Here is a 22,035-nt window from a genome sequence, read left to right as displayed (position 1 = left end):
AACTAGTTATTCATTTCAATCATGAGATGGCTCACTTGGAAGGAGAATAACTTATCTCCTCCAGCCTGCTTGTTCTACATTGTGAATTCTTATCTACGATTACTTGATATTGAGGGGTTTACTTACTTTCTTTTTAGAACTTCATTTTAATTTTTCCCTTTATTAAAAATAGATTATTTTCTCATATAATATATCCTGATGACAGTTTCCCCTCTCTACTCCTCCAAGCCTTTCCCCAGCTTCCCTCCCAACCTGATCTACTCTCTTTCTGTCTCTCATTAGAAAAGAATGAGTTTCTAAGAGGTAACAACAAAACATAACAAAAGAGTATAAAATAAGATAAAACAGAAACAAAAGCCATCGTGTGAAAGGTAGGACAAGGCAAATCAATAAAAGGATAAGAGTGCAAGAGAAGATACAAGAATCAAAGATGCACTCATTCACAAACTCAGGAATGCCATAAAAACAGAAACAAAAGCTAGAAAGAAGAACCAGTGAAGAACCCTGAAGGCCCTGTCCATTCCCTCCAGCTCTTACACTCCTCTTCTATGGGGTTCCCTAAGTTCTGAGGTGCTGGTAGTTGATGGAGACATCCCATCATTTTTTCCAAGGTCTCTCTAAGAGTTTTATGAGCCTACATTCATATAAAGACTCCTGAGCTAGGTCTGCTGCTATGATATGTGCTGGTGGTGCTGTTGTGGAAGGTTGTATAACCTTTAGGGCATGGAGCTTCACTGGAGGTCGTGGACCACTAGCCTTGTGCTGAGGAGCAAGGGGATAGAGCTTTTTATGTCTCTAGTTTGTACTCTCTCTACTTCCTCGGTGTGTATATACAGCCAGCCTCTCCCCCTGCTACCATGCCTTCCCCATCTACTGCCAGAGACAGACTGTGTCCCTCTGAAAATGTAAAACAAAATAAGCCCCTTTCCTCAAAAGGGCCTTTTATCTTAGCAACAAGAAATCAACCAAGGCAATAAATGACAAGGTCCTTGAATCTAAAAAGCACCCAAAATGCTTCCTGACAAAATGAGTATGAGGGGTAAAATCCTGCATTGAGGGAGGAGCATCAGAGAGACACAGCACCCACTGAAAGAAAGACAGCACTGCTAAAATGGAGCTAGGCTTTTAAACAGCATAATATGATACAATTTAAAACACAAACAGGCAGGGAGGCAAGTGAATACACAAGACCTAAGAGACAGGAATGTGTAAGCAAAGGAGAATCAGATAGAATTGACTTTAACAAGTAATGGTACACATGGGCGGTACTCATGAATCTGACACTAGAAGTAGGTTTTAATAACTGATTAAATTCTTTATTTCAATTTAACCAACTTTTCTGTTCTCATGACAAAAGTCCCTAGAACACTGTTTAAAATCCACCCAGTTCTAACTTCCACAGATAAGGTTTTAGGCCACAGAAGCAGCACCAGCCTCTTCCCAGACCCTCATCCAGCACAGCTCACCAGTGGCCGCTACTGTAAACGTGCCTTGCTGCATTGAAATATTATATAAAGAAATCTTCAGACTAATGTGTATAAATAGACCACCACTTATTCATAGATGATTCATTAATAATCAAGTCATGCATATTTATTGTTTATTTTGAGAAGGCTGCCTCCGAGTCATAATGACTGTCACTTCAGTCAAGTCAAAGAATCCAAAGCAATCAGCAGACAAAGTTCCATCATGCCCTTAAGAACCCTTTCTCTTTGTATTTAAACACACTTCTAAATGTGAACAGTGGCTGCGGCTGAAAGGGATGCTCGCAAAAAATGTGTGGTTTGACGGACTAAACCACCACAGTACAATCCGGGTAACGACAACGGATATATTACTATTACGTCTGTCATTGCACAGATGGCGGCGGCAGAGCAAGGAATCTAGGTGAACTAGAAGCCAGAAGCAGACCTGCTATTGACAAAGCTGGAGCTCTGACTGACACACAAGACCTTATTCACTGCCAGTCCCACTGAACAGGACTGCTGGGATTTCTCCTCACAACCTCCTCTTCTTTTTCCTATTCAAGCTACAGAGTTTTTAAGAACTTGTTTAATATAATGTTTACAGTACACTCACTGCTGTTATGGTCACAGACATCACTGTGCCAAAGTCAGACCTCACCACCATTGTCTCCTTAGCTTCCACGGTCACAAGCTGCCACCTGTCACTTTTTATGAAAGTAAACAACATGTTTGTTTATCTTCATAGTTTTTCTTCTCCATAGAACAAAGGGTTAACTTAGACATCACAAATAACTACATATTTGACAACTTCTGCTACCATGCCTTGATTCATAGGGTGAAAACAGGCCCCACTTAATGTTGTTTTTATTACAGGTATTTACCATCAGTGTGCATACATGTGGGTGCATGCACACCCTGGCACCCGTGAAGATCAGAGGACAACTTGACAGCTTCTATCTTGTGGATCCCAGGGATCTGAGAGAGTTGTTAGCTTAGGCAGCAAGTGCCCTTATGCACTAAGCCATCTTGTCAAACCCTAAATTCCTAATTTTAAAAATAGAAAATTAATTTCTCTACTGCAAAACAGTGAGACAAGAACTAGACCTTTATAACATAAAGCAACATTTACTGACACTACTGTCTCATACTGTTTACCTTAGTTTATGGTCAACAATACATGCTCAAAACAGCCATGGACAGTTTCAGTTCTTACTGGTCTTAGTAGTGAGAACACTTTGCAAGTGGAATGTTTTTGAAGTAGAGAGAACTAGCATTGGACTAAGGCCTCACTAGAATTTAAGTACCCCAATACAAAAACCTGGGCTGCCAAGTTATTGGAAAGGTGGTGGAGGGTCTCAGAGGTGACCTCAGAAGCAAAGTCTATCTCGCTTTCTCTCTTCCCTCTTTCTCACATGGACTGAGTCACAGGAAGCAGGACTCCTCTTGCCCAACACAATTTAACCCACAAAGCCTAAACCTACTATGCTACCTTTTCCTTGCCTATGCTGCCCTCCTGCCATAGAAAGTTCTGTAGCTGGCCCTTGCAACACATCCCTGCAATCCCAGCTGCTTAGGAGTCTGAAGCAGGAAATCCCAAGACAGAATTCTACTTGGGCTACAAAACAATTTCAGGGCACCAGGGTTACTTCGCAAGATCTTGTCTCAAAACAGAATGCAAACAATAGTAATAAAAAGAGCTGGGACTGTACAGATCCATGCGAGATAAAGGAGCATGTATTCATTTAAAACAACAGATATTGTCTCCAAAGTTTCCACTCCATGTTCGACTTTATAAAAATGATGGAGTCATATAACACATACAAAAACAATCATCCAAGTTAAGAGAAAAGCACCTGTTTGTATCCTAAGAAAAATTACTATGGCATTACTAAATGAATATGCACTTTTGCTAGCTTTCAAATGTTTAACAGGTGACATTTAATAGTAAGGAAACTAAATGCTTAAATAGAAAGGAGCAGAAACACCTGGGCAGGTCTGCAAGCATCGTCCTCTATTTAGAATGCAATTTCATTTTCAACATAATTAGCTTAAATGAGCTTCTAAATTTGGGTGATGTATTGCACATGTAATTAAGATTTAATTAAAAATGTTCTGTAATAAATTGTTTTCCATTTCTGACAAATCACATTAGAGAGGTAGATTTTGATTTGGAAATAGTTTTTTAAATGTGTTAATCATCTGTGCTGAAAATATGGAGAAAGAAAAAAAGCAGTTCGGTTGAAAGTCACTTGGGATTTAAATAAGAAGTAAAGAATACAGCTGGTCCTTACATCATTATGAAGTTTATCTGAGGAGGATGGTTAGCACTTGTTCATTTTTATAAATATCAATCTTTTTATTCTTATTAAATATACAAATACAGTTTAAAAATTGTACTGTGAACATTCTTATATACAAGTCTAGTCTCTTGATTAAAAAAGCTGCAACAAGGTTTTATACCTACCTGCTAAATCCTGATACAGAGATGAACCCTCTGTTGCCAGTCCAAGACAGATTAAGCCACTGGACAAGCACACAGCGAGCCTGTAGGAACTCCAGTGACGTATCGTCCAGCCGGGCCCAGTATGGCTGCAGGTTAAGGTGGATATATTGCAGAGGATCACAGCAATGCTGGTGGAGGAGCCTGCAAGTCTGGGCTAATCTACACAGGTCTGGTAGTGAAAGATGATTCAGAATCAGTTGAATGAGCTATATAAAACAGAAAGCCAAGATCATCAACAGTGAAGGACAGTATCGCTTAAACACACACACACACACGCACACACACACACACACAGAATGTGGGCTAATAAAGAGCAGTAAAACTACTTCAAACATTATCTTTACAAAGTAGATAAATCAACATTTACCACATTATCCAACACATACATTAGATTGCATTTCATTTAAGAATTGCTCAAATTCTCATTTTTATATAGCACAAAGATATACACACTGGTAATTGTTGAAATAATAAAAATTTTCATAGACAAGATTTTATACAAGCCAGAACTCTGAGTTCTAGAGGCATCAGTAAGTAGGATAAGATAAGCACAGCTTCACTGGAGACATGCAAGTATACGCCTTCCAGGCAAGTGCCACTTATACGTGAGGGGCAAAGCAGGGGTGGAAGAGTCTAGTGGTGAGGATGGGGTTACTCGAGCATCACTTGGATTCCCTGAAAGGAATGAGGATTCAAATTATAGTGACACAGTATGCTTTGTGTTTTCAAACACAGGGGCTCTCCATGAAGCAGGAAGCAAGCTAATACAGAAGTCCAGGAAAGCAGGGAAAAGACAGACCCCACTGACTGCAGCTCCCAGCAACCATGGGATAGCATATGTTATTAACAAACTAGAAACAAAAAGATAACTTTAATTACAATTATCCATTTGAGCTAGTCCAAGATTTGTTTTCCAGTTGGAGCTTTCTAAACTAGTTTTCAAAGAAGTAGCTTAAGTGCCTTAAACTGAACCAGGAATCAGAATTTAAAAATGCATATTTGTTTAATGACAATAACCTTATTTAGATGAGAGGGGTTAAGTTTTTTTTTTTTAACATAAATGATTTTATGTGAATTTTCTGATTTTGTAATTAACTATACCTTTTAATATAAATGATTTTCTTCAGTTTCCGTATTAATGTTAGATCAGATTTCACTGTTTTGAGTGGAATATTCTAACATTCAATTGAACAACAATATAATCTTTAAGATCAATTTAAAAATTATTTATAAAACATGAGCAGTTGCTGATTAACATGTATCTAGTGAGGCTTGGGGTACATTTGCTATTTCTGTTTAGCATTTGAAGTAAGCTGTAAAATGACTTAAGGATGTTTGTATGCCTGTGTACGTATTTATTAGAAAAACATGGATACAGAAAATTATTAGTATAAAAGCTCTGACTGAAACTTTTTTCTAGACTTTCTCCAAGGCCTATCTTATGTTGCTTTATAAAACACAGCTTTTACCAAAACAAACTAAAAAATACTATATCACTAAGTTAGCAAGATTCCGCATCATCTTCTATGATGTAGGTACAGTTAGATCACTTGTCTCTGAGTACAAACCCCATTATTTCAGGTCAGCTTAAATGCTCCCTTCTCCTTATAATGCTTCTTAGCAATTTTCCATCCCCTGATCCTAAACCTGCTTACTGGCTTTAAGAATCCATGATGTATTCAATAAGAACCCAATCTCTCTCCACTGAAGTACCACTGAAGGGTCTCTATCATAAACAAATATGACAATGATTTTTCACTGTTCATACAGCCCTGTTGACATGAGCATTATTACACAAACAAAAATATAGAGGTAAAAATTTATAAAAGCAAACACAAAAGTGTTGGGGTTGGTCTTGTGCGTGTGTGTTCAGGTGCTGAGTGTGTGCCCCAGGATCATGGGCATGGGCATTGTATTGACCAATGTTCTGTAATGAATGCTCCCCAAAGATCTCTGATTGCATAATAAAATGCTAAAGCCTGTGACAGGGCAGGGGGGAGGTGGAAACAGAGCTTGAGATCAAGTGGTGGGATCTAAGGTAGGGACCATGAGGAACATAAAGGTAGAGGGAAAAGGAGGTCATCATGAGGTGGCTGGACCATGGAGATGAACCATGAGCATGACGTCCATCCTGAGGATACACATGGCGCCTATGGCTGGGATGTAGGTTAGAACAGCTCAGAGCCTGCTCAGCACAGTACCACACAGCTAGATAATAAAAACAGCAACTCCATGTCTTTTATTCAAGAGTTATACGGACTAGCCTGGAGGCAGAACCCCCTTAAAATTACTTTTCTACAGAAGAAAGCTGGAAAATCAGGTAACCACACACACTCCGGAGATCAGCACTATTAACAGTTGGATTTTTTTGGTTTGGTTTGGTTTTGATTTGCTTTGTTTTCTGATCTCTTCCAGATAAGATGCACTTCTATTCTTGGGTATGCACTAAAAGAACCAAAGTATATTCACTGCTCAGCAACTTGCTTTTCTTATTTAATGATCTATCCTGTACATCTTTATCTATATAAGCAGACCCACGCTATTCTATTTTACACATGTGACACCATAACAACAACAGATGTTTACTGATTTATTTCCTGCTATTTTCTTTCTTATTGCAAATAATACTGCAATATCACTGTATGTGTTATGTATGCATGTTCATCTAGGTAAACTGGCAATCTATCTTTAGGATAAGAGACATACATTTAAAAGTTGCCCTTCTGAATGTGCATACCAATTTATATACTCATAGACTATGTAAGTCTCCATCCACTTAAATACTTGCCAACACTGGTGTTAAAATTTTACCATTCTGAGAGGTACAAAATCAGGGAAATAGGTGGAATTAGAAAATATCCTGAATGAGGTAACCCAGCCACAAAAGAATACACATGATAAGCACTCACTGATAAGTGGATGTTAACCCAAAACCTCAGAACACCCTAGATACAATTCATAGACCACATGATGCTAAAGAAGAAGGAAGACCAAAGTGTAGAGTGTGTTGTACTGACTAAACCTTTGATACATATTTGAAACCATCTATAGGCTCTTTCCTTTCACCATATAAACAAGCTAAAATTTCACAATCCATATCACAGAGACCTTCCTACTCTATTGAACCCCCACCCTGTTTCCTATGGCTGGGGCAGGCCAGAAGTACAACAAATTTACAAACACATTCTTTCATTTATATGTTCTTCATTGTAGAATAAAGCACGTATATAAAGCTGCCTGATTAATATGGGCAATTTCTGGAATATTAGCTATTATTCCATATTCTTCTCTCCCATTCAAAATGTTATACAAAAACCATAAAGCATACTATAATCATGTATCTACTCTAGGTTTTCAGCAAATTATTTACTAATTCTAAATTATCTTTGACCCCATCTCAACCAGTTTTACTAAGCATTGAAAAAAAGGCGGCATCTTGAAGACCGCTGGCTGGATGAAAAAACTGCAAAGCTCACGGTAAATTCAATGCTCTTTGATAGAGTAGAGATGACAGTTCAGCAAGGCAAGGGTGACCCTGCAGCTGCTGTCTGTGTGAATACAGCTAGCATGTGGCATCTCCATCCACTTACATGTCCTGTTCTTTCCTTGACAGATCTAATGTCGCTGGCATACAGAAACGCTGGTGTTCCTAGCAAGCCACAGATGTTTTGCATCTCTGAATATTCTCTTCTCTCCTCTCAACCTCCATCATTCCTTTTAGTGCTAAAAGCTAGGCATTTTTATCAGGTTTTGCTAAAATTTGAAGTCATTTGAATATATTAAATCTAAATTCCTATCTTAATAATTTTTTAGAAGTGGGCAAAAATGAAAGCTGACTCACTTTCTAGAGGTGAACTGCTGTCACACAGATATTGGAGCCCCAAGGAATGACACTATCACCATCTCATGCCCCTCTCTCTCCCAACTCAGCCTTCCCATGGAGCATCCCTTCCCCTTTAAGGTATGGATGGTCTTGCACAATCTGTGATGTCCCCTGCCCAATAAAGGCCTGTGTAAAGCCCTAGGTCTGTGCCTATTGACTGAATACTTTGGACCCTTATATTTTTCTATACTAACAGCTTTAGCTACTTTACAGATGCGCCACAGCATCTTAAGTGTAAAACGTTCAACAGATACAGTTGTTATTACTCTGGCACTCAAGAGGCTGCCTAATCATTCCATTTGAGATTGCTACTTATATCATTATACTGGAGAGTAAAACACCCATCAATTTATAAGAATAATATCTAGAGGGGTTATCCAGGTCTAAAATTTTCATTTAAAAACTAACCATATTGTTTTTAGCATCACACAATTGTTTTCAAAGGGAGGCATAAATACCTGGTCTACCCAACCCCAGGGTGTTAGAAACAGGTGGGGAGAGATTTTGACATCACATAGCTACCGAGTTCTCGCATTTGATGTCTGGAGCTAGAGAGGCTAAATAACCCCAGAAGGGCTCCCTAAGAAGACAGACACACTGAAAATAAGATTTCACACCAGGTATCAAACAAGTTTCTTAGGAATACTGTGCAGCCTAGGCCAAAACTTACAAATAGAATATAGACTAAGGCTGGTAAAGATGACCCTCGGGGAAACTGTGGCTATGAAGTGGGATAAGCATTTACCTATTAATACCCAGTATAACAGGTATAAACTCAGGCGCATGCTACTATACTGAACAATTAAGAAAAGTGAAGTACAGTGTATTATCAATGTATGTACCTAGTTCTTACTATGTGCTGACAGAACAACACAAATTAATAGTTTATCCAGAATCTATGATGTCAATCGAGAACAAAAGTTAAATTCTTTAAGTGTCTTTAGTTTTCCAACCCCAAATCTCTAACACATTAGATTTTATATGCCTCTCCAATACTGCTGTTCTTCTGATAACCAGCTAAGCAAGCATCCATTTCAGCATTAAACCCCAGGAGTTATATTTAATACTGCAACTAATTTGGCTTACCTCATATGGTAGTTTATCAAAATACCCGTTATGTGGCCCATCCCCAAGGGCAGCACTGCTAAACTTTTTGTTAAGAGCATCCATTTCACAGCCATCCTTCTCTTCATAGTCATCATCTTCTAGATCATTCATGTCTACAAGAGCAGTCTTGAGAGAGAGCAGTGGCTTGTCCTTCGTACCATGCAGCACAACTGCATCTAATTCGGTGTAATAATCCAGAAGAGAACTATTTACTTCCAGTCGTATGAGATTTGTAGGGAAATTTATTTGCTTAATACAAGGTTTAAACTGGCGAGCCTGGGAAGCATTCACCTTCGTGGGTCTCTCTGACCAAAGAATCTCCCATCTGCCAAAGAAAGAAACGTCCCTACAGTTTAGAATAAGATCTACCACTTAGGGTACACTCCCCTACCCAACTAGTACAGTGTGAAGTAAAGTGACCAAATAAGGTGAAAAGAACCAAACACAAGACTCACTTCCAGAATATTATTTTTAAAACTGAAAAAACCTCAATGTTAGATATCTCTATTAAAAATATTTCTACAAGCCATCTAAAAGCTCTATGTTTTTCCGAAGATTTCACATTGGCTAAAGACTAGAATCAATAGTTAAAGATGTCTTAAGAACCAAATTCAGTTTTACAAAATAATAAACTCTGACTAAAAAAAAGAAAAAAAAGCACACATAATAAAGCAGATTCTCAGCTAACTCGGAAGCCAAGCTGATCTTCTTACTCCACAGGTATCTCCTCTTCAGCAGTTTTCATTTCCGTTATTGGCCCCATGAAAACTCAAAATCCCATGTTCCTTCAGTGTGGGGAGGACGTGTGCAGGAGCACTTGCATGAAGACCAGAGGAGGACAACCAGGAGGGACATTCCTCAGGCACCACTTACCTTGGTTGCTTTGGGTTGTGGTTTTTGTTGTTGTTAAGTCTGTCTCCACCTCTGCCCACACTGAGCTTACAAGTGTACACCACCATGCCTGTTACGATTTCAATATGCTTGGCGCTGGGAGTGGCACTACTAGGAGGTATGGTCTTATTGGAATAGATGTCGCCTTGTTGGAGGAAGTCACATTACGGGTGGGCTTTGAGACCTTTCTCTAGCTGCATGAAGTTCTGCCAGTTCTGTTTGCTTTTGTATCAAGATGTAGAACTCTCAGCTCCTCCAGCACCATGCCTGCCTAGATGCTGCCATACTTTCTGCCATGATGATACTGAACCACTGAACCTGTCAGCCAGCCCCAATTAACTGCTGTCCTTTATAAGAGTTGCCTTGGTCATGGTGTTGCTTCACAGCAATGGGAACCCTAACAAAGACAATGTCCTTCTGTTTCATATGGGACCTGGGAATGAAACTCATGTCCTCAAGCACTTTATGGACTCAGCCTACAAGCAATGTTTTCCTATTTTTAAAATGTAGTCCAGATATTCAGGAAATTGTCTTATATGCCCTTATCCTGAATTGCCATATTTTATTCTTTTAGTCACACCTATATCCATAAAATTTAACAAGTATCTAATATATAACAACAGAATGTCATTTTCTCCTGTCCAATATTTCAACTTAGCTTTAAAAATTAGAAAAATTATATTCTGACTCCTGCAGATCTTCATCTCTTCCTCAGATCATGTGGTATCTTAGCCAGTGTTCTAATGCTGTGGAGTGATATCATACGCATGCCAACTCTTAGAAAGAGTTTAATTGGGGGGTTGTCCTCAGTTTCAGAGGTTTAGTTCATTATCATCAAGGCAGGAAGCATGGCAGCCTGTAGGCAGACATGGTACAGGAGAAGGAGCCAAGAGTTCTACATCTAGATTGGCAGGCAGCAGGAAGAGAGAGAGCCACTGGGCCTGGTTTGAGCTTCGGAAATCCCAAATCCTGCCCCCCCACCCCCAGTGACACACTTCCCCCATCAAGACCATACCTATCCATGGCTACATCTCCTAGTCTATTTAAAGTAGTTCTACTCCCTAATGACCAAAAATTAAAATATATGAGACTTTGGGGACCTTTCCTATTCAAATCACATGTGAATATTTTGGCTTAGTTAGTGATAAGCAAGCTACAATCTACAGATACTCAGAGAATAAGTATAGTGTAAGGGACTAGAGTATACAAATAGTACAAGGAAATAGAACTGATAATCATGAATAATGGGAAACTGAAAGAGTGCATGACATGGTGACCTATGGGGGAACAAAGGAGAGAATACAGGGATACACAACTACAACTGTCATTTGAGGAGTAGAATGGAAAACCTAATACAGCAGTGATTTCCTAAAATATATACATATATGAAGGTGTTGTGGCTTGAATACATTTGGCCTCCATAGACTCGTGTGTTTGAATGCTTGGCCTACAAGGAGTAATGCTATTAGGAGGTGTATCCTTGTTGGAATAGGTGCGACTTTGTTGGAGGAAATGCATGGCTGTGGGGGTGAACATTGAGCTCCAATTTCATGCTTCACTTCTGTGGAAGAGACCCTCCTCCTGGCTGCCTGTGGAAGAAAGTCCCCTTCGGGCTGCCTGCCCTTAGATCAAGATACAGAACTCTCACTTCCTTCTCCAGCACTGTCTCTGCCTGGATGCTGCCATGCCTCCTGTCATGATAATAATGGACTGAACCTCTGAAACCAAAAGCCAGCTCCAATTAAATGCTGTCCTTGATAAGAGTTGATTTGGTCATGGTGTCTCTTCACAGCACTAAAGCCCTAAAACGGAAGTCAATCTAAATAATATCACCAAATAATGGGGAGACAGAGAATTAACTGGCTAACTCTTCTTACCAAAGGAATTAGGTTACATCAAATTGTGCTGTTGGCCAAAAGGGCTCCACAGGAACCCCAAATAACCCAGGCTGCTTCCAAGACAAAATTTTGCTTTGACAGCCAGGTTCCATTGCAGAACCTACACAACTCATTGAACATGGAGAAGTTGGGCTGGTGCCTACATACAGCCTTCGCCCCTATGTTCTAACATCTTTGGTACAGGAAATAACTTCATGCTATCAAAAGAGAAACATAAACCAAGTTATCCATAACCCCTTTGATCTGCAATGATGTTCAGCCTATAAGATTTGCTAGGGCAATGGTGGCACAAAGCTTGTGGAAGTGATCAACCAATAACTGATTTGATTTAAGGTCCACTCCACATAACAGAATCCATACCCAACACTGCTTAGAAGTTGGAAGAACATGATACTAGATAGCCCAAAAACCTAGGGTAGAACTATATACTACTGGTCTAAAATAAAAGGTAGTGATAAAAGAGCTCCAATTATACGCATAGATCAGTGCCTTGTTCAGCCACCATCAGTCAAGCTTCCTGTTAAACTAGATGGGAACAAATACAAAGACCCACAGCCAGAAATGAGAGAGAGAGAGAGAGAGAGAGAGAGAGAGGGAGAGGGAGAGAGACAGACAGACAGACAAACAGACAGACACCTTGGAACACTCATCCATAAATGGGATTTCCCGTCAAATCCCTCCCCTCAGAACTCAGAGAACACTGAGGAAGAGGAAGTAGAAAGAATGCAAGAGTCACAGGAGATGGAGAACACCAAGAAAAAAATCTCTCTGAATTCACATGAACAAAACTCATATGAACTAACACAGACTGGGGCAGCATGCACCAGGCTTGCACGAGTCGGCACTGGGTCCTCAGCATATATATTATGACTTCCAGTTTAGTGTTTTTATAGGATTCCTGAGGGTGCAAACACGTAGATCTCTGATTCCTGTACCTTCTTCTAGGCTCTTTGCCTTCTGTTGATTTTTTTCTCAAACTTTGATAAGATAGTTCCATCTTATTGTACTATATTTTATTTTGTTATACTTTTATAATTAACTCCTAGAGGCCTATTCTTTGATGATTGGAAACAAAAGGCAGTGGATCCAGATAACAGGGAGGTGGGGAAGAACTGGGAGGCACAGAGGGAGAGGAAACTGAAATCACAGTGTATTGTATGAGAAAAGAATCTATTTTAATAAAAGGGGAAGAAAGTATATTTTAACTCTCAATATATAATATTTTAAAAATTGCTTCCCAAAGAGCTTATAGCATGCAGAATAAAAGAATGACCACTGAAAGGATCACAATTGTTTACAGTAATCTCTAATTCCAAAGTGAGCCATATCTCCTGATGATGGAATTTATAATTCACTGGTTAATATTTAAATTTTTGGCATAGTATCTAATAATACTGTTTCCATTATATAACAGACTATTTAGTTCCTTGACCCTAAATAAAAATAACTAGAGTAAGGCACATAGAAACTGCAATAAACACAATTTTATAAAACTCAAGAAGAAATCTAAAAGAAGAAGCCACTGATATGCATTCTGATAGTCTTTACATGTGCCAAAAAGGAACGAAGAAGAACATATAGCCCCAACCCTGAGAGAAAAGAGAAGGAATCTATGGTCCATTCCTACCATCAAGAATCAAAGCATAAGTTCAGTTAGAATTCTTTTAAATTTTTTTCTTTTCAGGGAATTTAGTGTGATATTTCAAATTTGTATGCAATGTACAGTGATCAAACATAGGCTTCCTAATCTATCCCTTACTCCCATAATAGTGATCTCAATCTCTAACAGTCACTAGTCTCCTTTTAAGTTGTTCTTATTTTGTGACTTCCTATGCTGTTGGCTAACAAAGTCACAAAAACTACGAAAGCATGGCTTTTAAATCTTTGACTGTTTAAGACTTAGGAAGCTCATTTCCTACGTATAATTCCTGAACTACTCCAACATGAGAAAGAACATGGGGTGCTGGTCTTTCTATGTCAGGCTTATTCCACTTAACTGAAGAACACATAATGTCCACCCATTTTGCTGCAAATGACAAAAATTGTATACTTCTTTACTGTTGGCTAATATCCATTGAGCATACATGCTGCATTTACTTTATAAATTCATCTGCTGATGGGCACTGAGGCTGAATCTATATTGCGCTATTATGGACAGTGCTGCGGAGGACACAGGAGCACAGCTGCTTTGGGGAGGTGATTTCCTTTCCTTTGGATACACTCAGAAGTAGATTCCTCCACGGGAATTCTAGTAAACTCATCCCCAAGGACGTCATAAACCAGAAAACAAGCAACGTTAACAGGGGGGACTCGTATAGCTTCTATAACCATAAATATCACCCCCTTATGTGTTATCTTTTGAAGATTCTCTTCTGAAGATTAAAAACAAAACCCATCAAATAAAAGGGCTTGCCTTTGTACTTAAGAGACAACAGTCCAGTCCATCACTAACTAGAAAGTAACAAGCTGCCATTCTGTGTGAAAGGCCTGGTCTTTCAATTCTGACTTCTTGATAAAATCACCATCCCAGGCCTACAAGGTTAAGGGAACCAGGATTCGGAAATTCATGAAACCACTGCTTAAGCAACTTCCTTTGGCAGGAAATTCTTCCATGGCAGCCACTGCTGCTCGGCTTTCCTAATGTCACTGATTTATCAAAGTGTTTTGAGCACTGGAAAAACAAAGAAACAAATCAGTAAACATTACTCCCCAAATAACATTATCCTGGTTGCGTTAGTACGACACCAATTTGTCATTTTCTGCCTTCCTCCTCACCTTCTTTCTCTCTCTCCTAAAGTGTGGCCCTGAGCCAGCCTATTCTCTAACCCTCAGCCACAGATCACTTTGTACTACCTCTTTCCTTTTCCTTTAAGAAGCACTAAGCAAAAAGCCCAAAAGACACCCAAATCAGTAGAACTGCCTGTGATTTCCTATGCTGTTGGCTAACAAACTCACAAAAACTATGAAAGCATGGCTTTTAAATCTTTGAATGTTTAAGACCTAGGAAGCTCATTCCCTACATAAAATTCCTGAACTCTCCAACATTCTCGAATTCGTTTCAACTCCTAAATGTCACAAAAGTATTCAATTAAACAAATGGCAACAGTCCAGAACTCTCCCTACTACAAGGAAAGAGACTGCACCTTCTTACACACACACAAAGATACACACATTACTGTGAAATTGTTCTTCATTCAAGACACATGTTAATTGGATATAAGTGGTAGTAATTTGATGATAAATGGTATTGCTCTTTCATTTGTCTTCTAATGCCTGTGTATTAAGCAAAGTGAATGATCTGTCAATTACCATATAATATAGTTGGCAGTAGCTGACTCCTTTCTCCCACTCGCAAGACCCTGTCTTGTATTTATCCTCCAGACAGTTCTGGTTTGCTCCCTGGAACATTCACCTGCCACCCTGTTAAGAAAACTATCCTGGGTTCCTGAGCAGCATGTAGCCAGGTTTGTCGGTCCTCGTTCTATTCCTACAGCCCATGCTAGGACTGACAGGTAGTCAGACTGGAATAGGAGATTGAAACCACACAGAATTGTACCCTTGTCTTCTGAACGTCCCCTCTCCTTGTTGGTATCTTCCACAGTAAATGACTACACATGAATCTCACTGTAGCTTCTGGAAAGCCAGTGCCCAGTCAGCTCTGAGACCTCTAATTCCAGAAACCCCTAGTTTACGTCTTCAATCCATCTTCTTAGGTTTGCTGCCCCTAATGGAGCTTGGGCTTCTCTCCCTTCTTCAACTCTGATCTAAGCTTGGAAAGTGTCATCCTTCTCCACTTTTCCTAACCCTCCTGCTGGAGCCACCCTCAACCTGAGTGAATTCACTTCCTTGAGGAAACCACTCTATTGACCTTCCCAGAGCCACAGACACATTGGCTTCCCCCTAGCCAGGACATGTCCCTTAAATGTCACAGTCCACTTCCAGGATGGTTTGTAGCTCAGAACAAAAGCCATCTTTGTGTGGTTCTTTGTTTTGTTCCCAGCAGAGAAAGGATGCCCAATGAATGTTTCCCACTGTTTAAAGAAACTCACCAAAATATTAACAGTTACTGAATCTGTAAGAACCTTTTCATCTTCCCTTTAGATGATGAAGCATCTCTTAAGCTCACAATCAGTGACACTTAAAATGCCTTCTTTGAGTTAAGTAATCCCAGCACCGAGAGGAAGGAGGAGGGGGACTGCAGTGAGTTCCAGGACAGCGTGGGGCTGAAACTGTCTCCAAAAACCAAAACAAAACAGAGGTTTTGTTTTGCAGGAACACACACTCATCTGATGCCTTTTCTCCTAAACTTTAATGGTGTTTTCTGAGAAATAAAGCTAAAATCAATAAAGCAAATCAGAGGCATCTACAAATTAAGTTTTAATATTACACAATCAAATCAGCTATGCAGCAGTACCTGGGATGAGAGAAAAGGCCTCATCTGTGCCATAAATCTCAGATCTGTTCACAGTGTTTAAAATGTGGGTAACTTTATAAGGATGATAAAGAATGACAGAATATTATAAATAATTCCCACATGAGAAAAGATTCTGTCCAAATTCCTGAGGTTAGTTTTTTCCTTTCAGGAAAGAAGTCTGTATATAAGATGATGGTTTTGTGTTTTTAATAATTCATTAACAACACTATACACAATAATTATCAAAGCAATCAAAGCAAAAAAAAAATAATTATCAAAGCAATTTCCAGCAATAGTTGAGCTGACCTCTGTATTTGTTTCTTGGCAGGGTCGAAACATGTTCCTTGGCACTCAGGACAGAGAGGCCAGCCAGCAGTGTGTGTGTGTTGGGGAGTGGGGGGCTGCCCTGTGCTTTACCTCTCTTACACTAGCTGCTGGGGCCCCACAATTCACTGGTACCTGTGAAGGGTGCCTGTGAAGCACTGTCAGCTAGAAGGAGCTCACAGGGCAAAGGTTTTTATTATGTACATTGTTGATGCATCCTCAACAGGCACAAAACCACACAGCACATGATAGACACTAAAATGTCCAATGACAGCGTCTCCTAAGATTAACATGAAGATCTAAAATGGAGAGATCAACAAGTAACAAAAGAATACACAAATGATCAGATAATCAAAGGAAGGGATACATAAATGGTGCTTTGATATAGGAAAAGGTATGCAACCTCAGAGACAATTAAAGAATCTTAATAAAAATAACAAAAACATTTTCACCAAATTAATTACAAAACTATGAAAGTTATTAACACTGTGAGCATTTCAGCAAAGCATGCCCACATTTACATTTCTTGTGGTAATATAAACAGGCATAGACCCTTTAGAGGGAAATATGGCTCCATACAGATACGTATCTCTCTGGCCAAGCAATTCTTCTGGGGGCATCTATCTCACACAAAGACTTACAGAGAAGTGAAGTGATGAATGGAAACTTTATTCTCTGCATTAATGTTTGTGATAGCAGAAGAGTGGCAAAGGCTAAGCACCCATCAGCTACGCAGTAGTAAATTAACAGGGCGCACAGATGGGACACTTTACATGCAGCTACAGGAAAAAAGCATGGAGTGGTCTGCTTCACTGCTACATAGTGAAACAAGTCAGCTACAAAACAACCTGAGCACTAATTATTGTATGGATGAAGAAGAATATTATATTTATTCGCTTGTATCTACAGAGACATGGAAATAATACCAAGTGGTTTTTCTCTGGGTGGAAAGGATAGGTCACAGGCACATGGAGAGGACATGTATGCATGGCTGCATTCCATACCTTTAGACAAGTGGCCTATGTGATCATCTCACACACACACACACACACACACACACACACACACACACCCTAAGAACTCTACAAAAACAAGAGTCATGGGGCTGCTCTACAGGTTAATGATGGAAACAGACTTCCAGGGGAACTCAGCAATTCAGTCAAACTTAGCATGTATTTTTAAATGATCGTGTTGACTATGAAAGCATTCACCTAACATCAATGCTAATCTCCTAAGGACCTCTCGACAGCTTCACTCTATAGGAGTATCTTGAGTTGTACTTAACAGTATTTTAAAACAGCAGCATGATGTTGGCTTTAATGTAAGTTTAGAAGTTCTAGTACTTAGTGACACTGCAGATTGCACCACATTCCCATTACCTCAAACTATACCTTTCATGTACTGTAAACTCCGTGACAAGCAAACAACATAATCTATGAGTATAATGTGTGGTGTTTTAGGAAGAAAATATACATTAAATTTTCATGTGAGTGATCTCTCTTCTTCATCAGGACATTAAGAAAAGAAATCTGAAAACCAGAGGTATCTAAGTGACTTAAGAGGATGCTGCCAAAAAGAAAAAAGATAAACAAAAAAACAAATCAAACCAAAACACTCCAGTGCTGACATAGCTCAGCCTTCTATCCACACGACCTGGGTCACTAGAATGAGAAAATGAGTCTTACCTTACTTCAGCTGGAGGGTTTGGGGAGTAGGGATTTGCTGAGCAGGCCAGAATTCTGATGACTGCTCCAGGATGGTAAGTCTCCAGCACATGGACAGCCGTGGGATACACTTGTTGCTCAAAAGTAAGTTCCACATAGTCCTGGCTCTGAAAACTGGATGGTGTTCTTCTGAATGGCAAGGAAGCACTAGGACACTGATCCCACCATGTTCCATAAGTTCGAAACACAGCCGTCTGCGTGAAGTCACCAGAACTTGGGAAGACATTTGGTACACCTGCCAAATTCCACATGGTATAGGACATACTGTTCTCACTGCCGTAATGGGAACTGAAATCCACCACTTCTTTAGCATACTGGACCACCTCTGCATTGAGAGGGGAAGTCCGGCTGTTTGACACTATAGTCCTATGGCTGTTCATCATATCTCCTCTTGTAGCTGTCCTGGCTCGACGCCGAAGGCACATATAATAAAACATGGTCAGAACTGTTAACATGGGAAAGACTGGTGACATCTAGTCGTGAATTATGAAGCTTCAAAAGGTCAGGTGTCCTCGGTGAGATGCATGAACTCTGAAGGATGGTCTACAAAATGAATGGCTTGGTGAAGTAAAATAATTTAAATAAGCAAAGAAAAAAAAAAAGAAGAAAAGAAAAGAAAGAAAGAAATGCATGGATACAGCAACAAAGAGGCATTATCCCCAGTGTGTCATTTCCCAAAATAAAATCTGAAAATGTAAGTTGTCAACTATAAATATGATCTCTGTCATAAACAATGTACCTAATATAATTTGTAAGAAACTGACATATATAGCTTTATGCTAAAGGGGGAACAAATTGCTGATGGCAATGGAAGACATATGAATCTCAAAGTCATATTTTATATAAAATAACCATCACTCAAGAAATATCAACTACTTGAACTTTTAAAATTAATGTTATTTAAAATATATCGTAGACTACAAACATCACTTTTACCTCAGCTCATCTCAGGCACTGACATACTTTCACCTTCTAAGGAACAATCCTCTATTGTTAGGCACAGCAAGTACCTTTACCTACTGAACCAACACCACGGTCCTATGATTCCCTGTGGTTAATTATTTGATTCTCCCAAACATGCTACGTACAGATTCCACATCATGGAAATACAGTTTTTCGAGATGACAGTTAATTAGACCAAGGAAATTAACTGCCTTACATATCACAGATCAACAGATGGCATTTAATCTATACCCTTAGCGTTATTTGTTAGGGCAGTTCTCAGCTACCTGGCAACTAATTTGCTGCCACACACTCTTAGGAATCGCTCACCCTGGCTCGACGGGTCACCTGACACACACGGGAAGCGCAGGAGTTGGTGCCCATCCACGTGTCTGAAACATGCATGCTGCTTTCACCTACAGATGCTGAGATGAGACAGCCTGAAACAGAGGTTAAACAAACAGTTTTAGTTCTAAGTTAAGAATTCAAAATAGCTCAAGAGAAGTACATTGACCAAAGTTTGGCATACTGATAGAAAAGCCATGAAATAAAAAGCATAAAATAATTTTCCTACTAGGCTATATTTCTCAGCATTTGTCGACAATTCTGAACTATAATTTTTAAAATTTTGTTTATCAGAATTTGATAAAAAATATAATAAACCATACTTTTCTGGAGGTTTCTAACCTATTGTTTTGCTTCAATCTATGCCTGAAGAAATATTTTAGGAGAGCCAAACTATGTTTTTAAATTAAATTTCTGAAAGGAGCCTGATACAGCCGCCTCCTGAGAGTATCTGCCAGAGCCTGACAAATATAGAGATGGATGCTCTTAGACAACCATTAGACTGAGCACAGGGTTCCCAGTGGAGGAGTTAGAGAAAGAACTGAAGGAGCTGAAGGGGTTTGCAACCCCATAGGAAGAACAATAATATCAACCAATCAGACCCCCTAGAGCTCCCAGGAACTAAACTACCAACCAAAGAGTACACATGGAGGGACCATGGCTCCAGCTTATATGTAGCAGAAGATGGCCTTGTCTGTCATCAATTCATTCTATGAAGCCACAATTACTCTGACACCTAAACCATGCAAAGACCCAACAAAGAAAGAGAACTTCAGACCAATTTCCCTTATGAATATCAATGGAAAAATATTCAATAAAATTCTCACAAACCAAGTCCAAGAACACATTAAAACAATCATCCATCATGATCAAGTAGGCTTCATCCCTGGGATTCAGGGGTTGTTCAATATGCAGAAACCCACCAATGTAATCCACTACATAAACAAACCCATATGATCATTTCATTAGATGCTGAGAAGTCATTTGACAAAATCCAATGCACCTTCATGATAAAACTCTTGGAAAGATCAGGAATTCAAGGCCCATACCTAAACATAATAAAAACAAAATACAACAAACCAGTAGCCAATATCAAACTAAATGGAGAGAAACTTAAAAACAATCCTACTAAAATAAAGGACTAGATGAGGCTGCCCACTCTCTCCCTACCTATTCAATATAGTGCTTGAAGTCCTATCCAGAGCAATTCGACAACAAAAGGAGGTCAAAGGGATACAAATTGGAAAGGAAGAAGTCAAAATATCACTATTTGCAGAGGATATGAGAGCATACTTAAGTGACCCCAAAAATTCCACAAGAGAACTCTTAAACCTGATAAACAACTTCAGCAAAGTAGCTCTATATAAAATTAACTCAGACAAATCAGTGGCCTTCCTCTATTCAAAGAAATTAGGAAAACAACACCCTTCACAATGGTCACAAAAAATATAAAATACCTTTGTGTGACTCTAACTAAGTAAGTAAAATATCTGTATGACAAGAACTTCAAGTCACTAAAGAAAGAAACCGAAGAAGATCTCAGAAGATGGAAAGATCTCCCATGCTCATGGAAGGATTGGCAGGATTAATATAGTAAAAAATGGCCATCTTGTTAAAAGCAATCTACAGATTCAATGCAATCCCCATCAAAATTCCAACTCAATTCTTCATAGAGTTAGAAAGAGCAATTTGCAAATTTTTCTGGAATAACAAAAAGCCTAGGATAGAGAAAACTATTCTCAACAATAAAAGAACTTGTGGTGGAATCACCATCCCTGACCTCAAGCTGTACTACAGAGCAATTGTGATTAAAAACAAACAAACAAACAAACAAACTACATGGTATTGGTACAGTGACAGGCAGGTAGGTCAATAGAATAAAATTGAAGACCCAGAAATGAACCCACACACCTATGATCATTTGATCTTTGAAAAAGGAGCTAAAACCATCCAGTGGAAAAAAGACAGCATTTTCAACAAATGGTACTGGTTCAACTGGCAATTAGCATGTAGAAGAATGCAAGCAAAGCCATCCATTTTTATTTCCTTGTACAAAGCTCAAATCCAAGTGGATCAAGGAGGTCCACATAAAACCAGATACACTGAAATAAAAAAGAAAGTGGGAAAGAGCCTCAAGCACATAGGCACAGGGGAAATTTTCCTGAACAGAATACCAATAGCTTATGCTCTAAGATCAAGAATTGACATATGGAACCTCATAAAAATGGCAAGCCTTCTGTAAGACAAAGGACACTGTCAATAGGACAAAACAGCAACCAACAGATTGGGAAGAGATCTTTACCAATCCTACATCTGATAGAGGGCTAATATTCAATACATACAAAGCACTCAAGAACTTAGACTCCAGAGAACCAAATAACCCTATTTAAAAATGAGATATAGAGCTAAACAAGGAATTCTCAACTGAGGAATACCAAATGGCTGAGAAGCACCTAAAGAAATGTTCAGCTGAGTAGGGCCACAGGCCTCATCCGGCCGGATCAGCGCCAGGGTAGCGGGAGCGCAGGGTTGCCTGAC

At 39.3% G+C, this 22,035-nt stretch overlaps 1 protein-coding gene across 3 annotated transcripts in view; it reads right to left on the bottom strand.

Moving 5' to 3' along the window:
• The window catches only part of Fbxl4 (F-box and leucine rich repeat protein 4), a 74,281-nt gene that overhangs the window by 39,681 nt on the left and 12,565 nt on the right, over positions 1 to 22,035 (bottom strand). For 2 of the 3 annotated variants that reach the window (XM_021159721.1, XM_029476213.1), the window contains exons 2-5: positions 19,483 to 19,592; positions 18,172 to 18,753; positions 8,939 to 9,284; positions 3,931 to 4,175 (exon numbers count right to left, since the gene is read on the bottom strand). In XM_021159721.1, the coding sequence (XP_021015380.1) occupies positions 3,931 to 4,175; positions 8,939 to 9,284; positions 18,172 to 18,683 (1,103 nt within the window). In that variant the 5' untranslated portion in view covers positions 18,684 to 18,753; positions 19,483 to 19,592. Of the gene's footprint in view, positions 1 to 3,930; positions 4,176 to 8,938; positions 9,285 to 18,171; positions 18,769 to 19,482; positions 19,593 to 22,035 lie in introns of all 3 variants that reach the window. The other variant, XM_029476214.1, reaches the window with a different exon arrangement.

The sequence above is a fragment of the Mus caroli genome, chromosome 4, assembly GCF_900094665.2.
Source record: "Mus caroli chromosome 4, CAROLI_EIJ_v1.1, whole genome shotgun sequence".
In the NCBI taxonomy this organism is placed as follows: Eukaryota; Metazoa; Chordata; class Mammalia; order Rodentia; family Muridae; genus Mus; species Mus caroli.
Note: the sequence above shows the minus strand (reverse complement) of the source record. Positions and strands in the feature narration are given on the sequence as shown.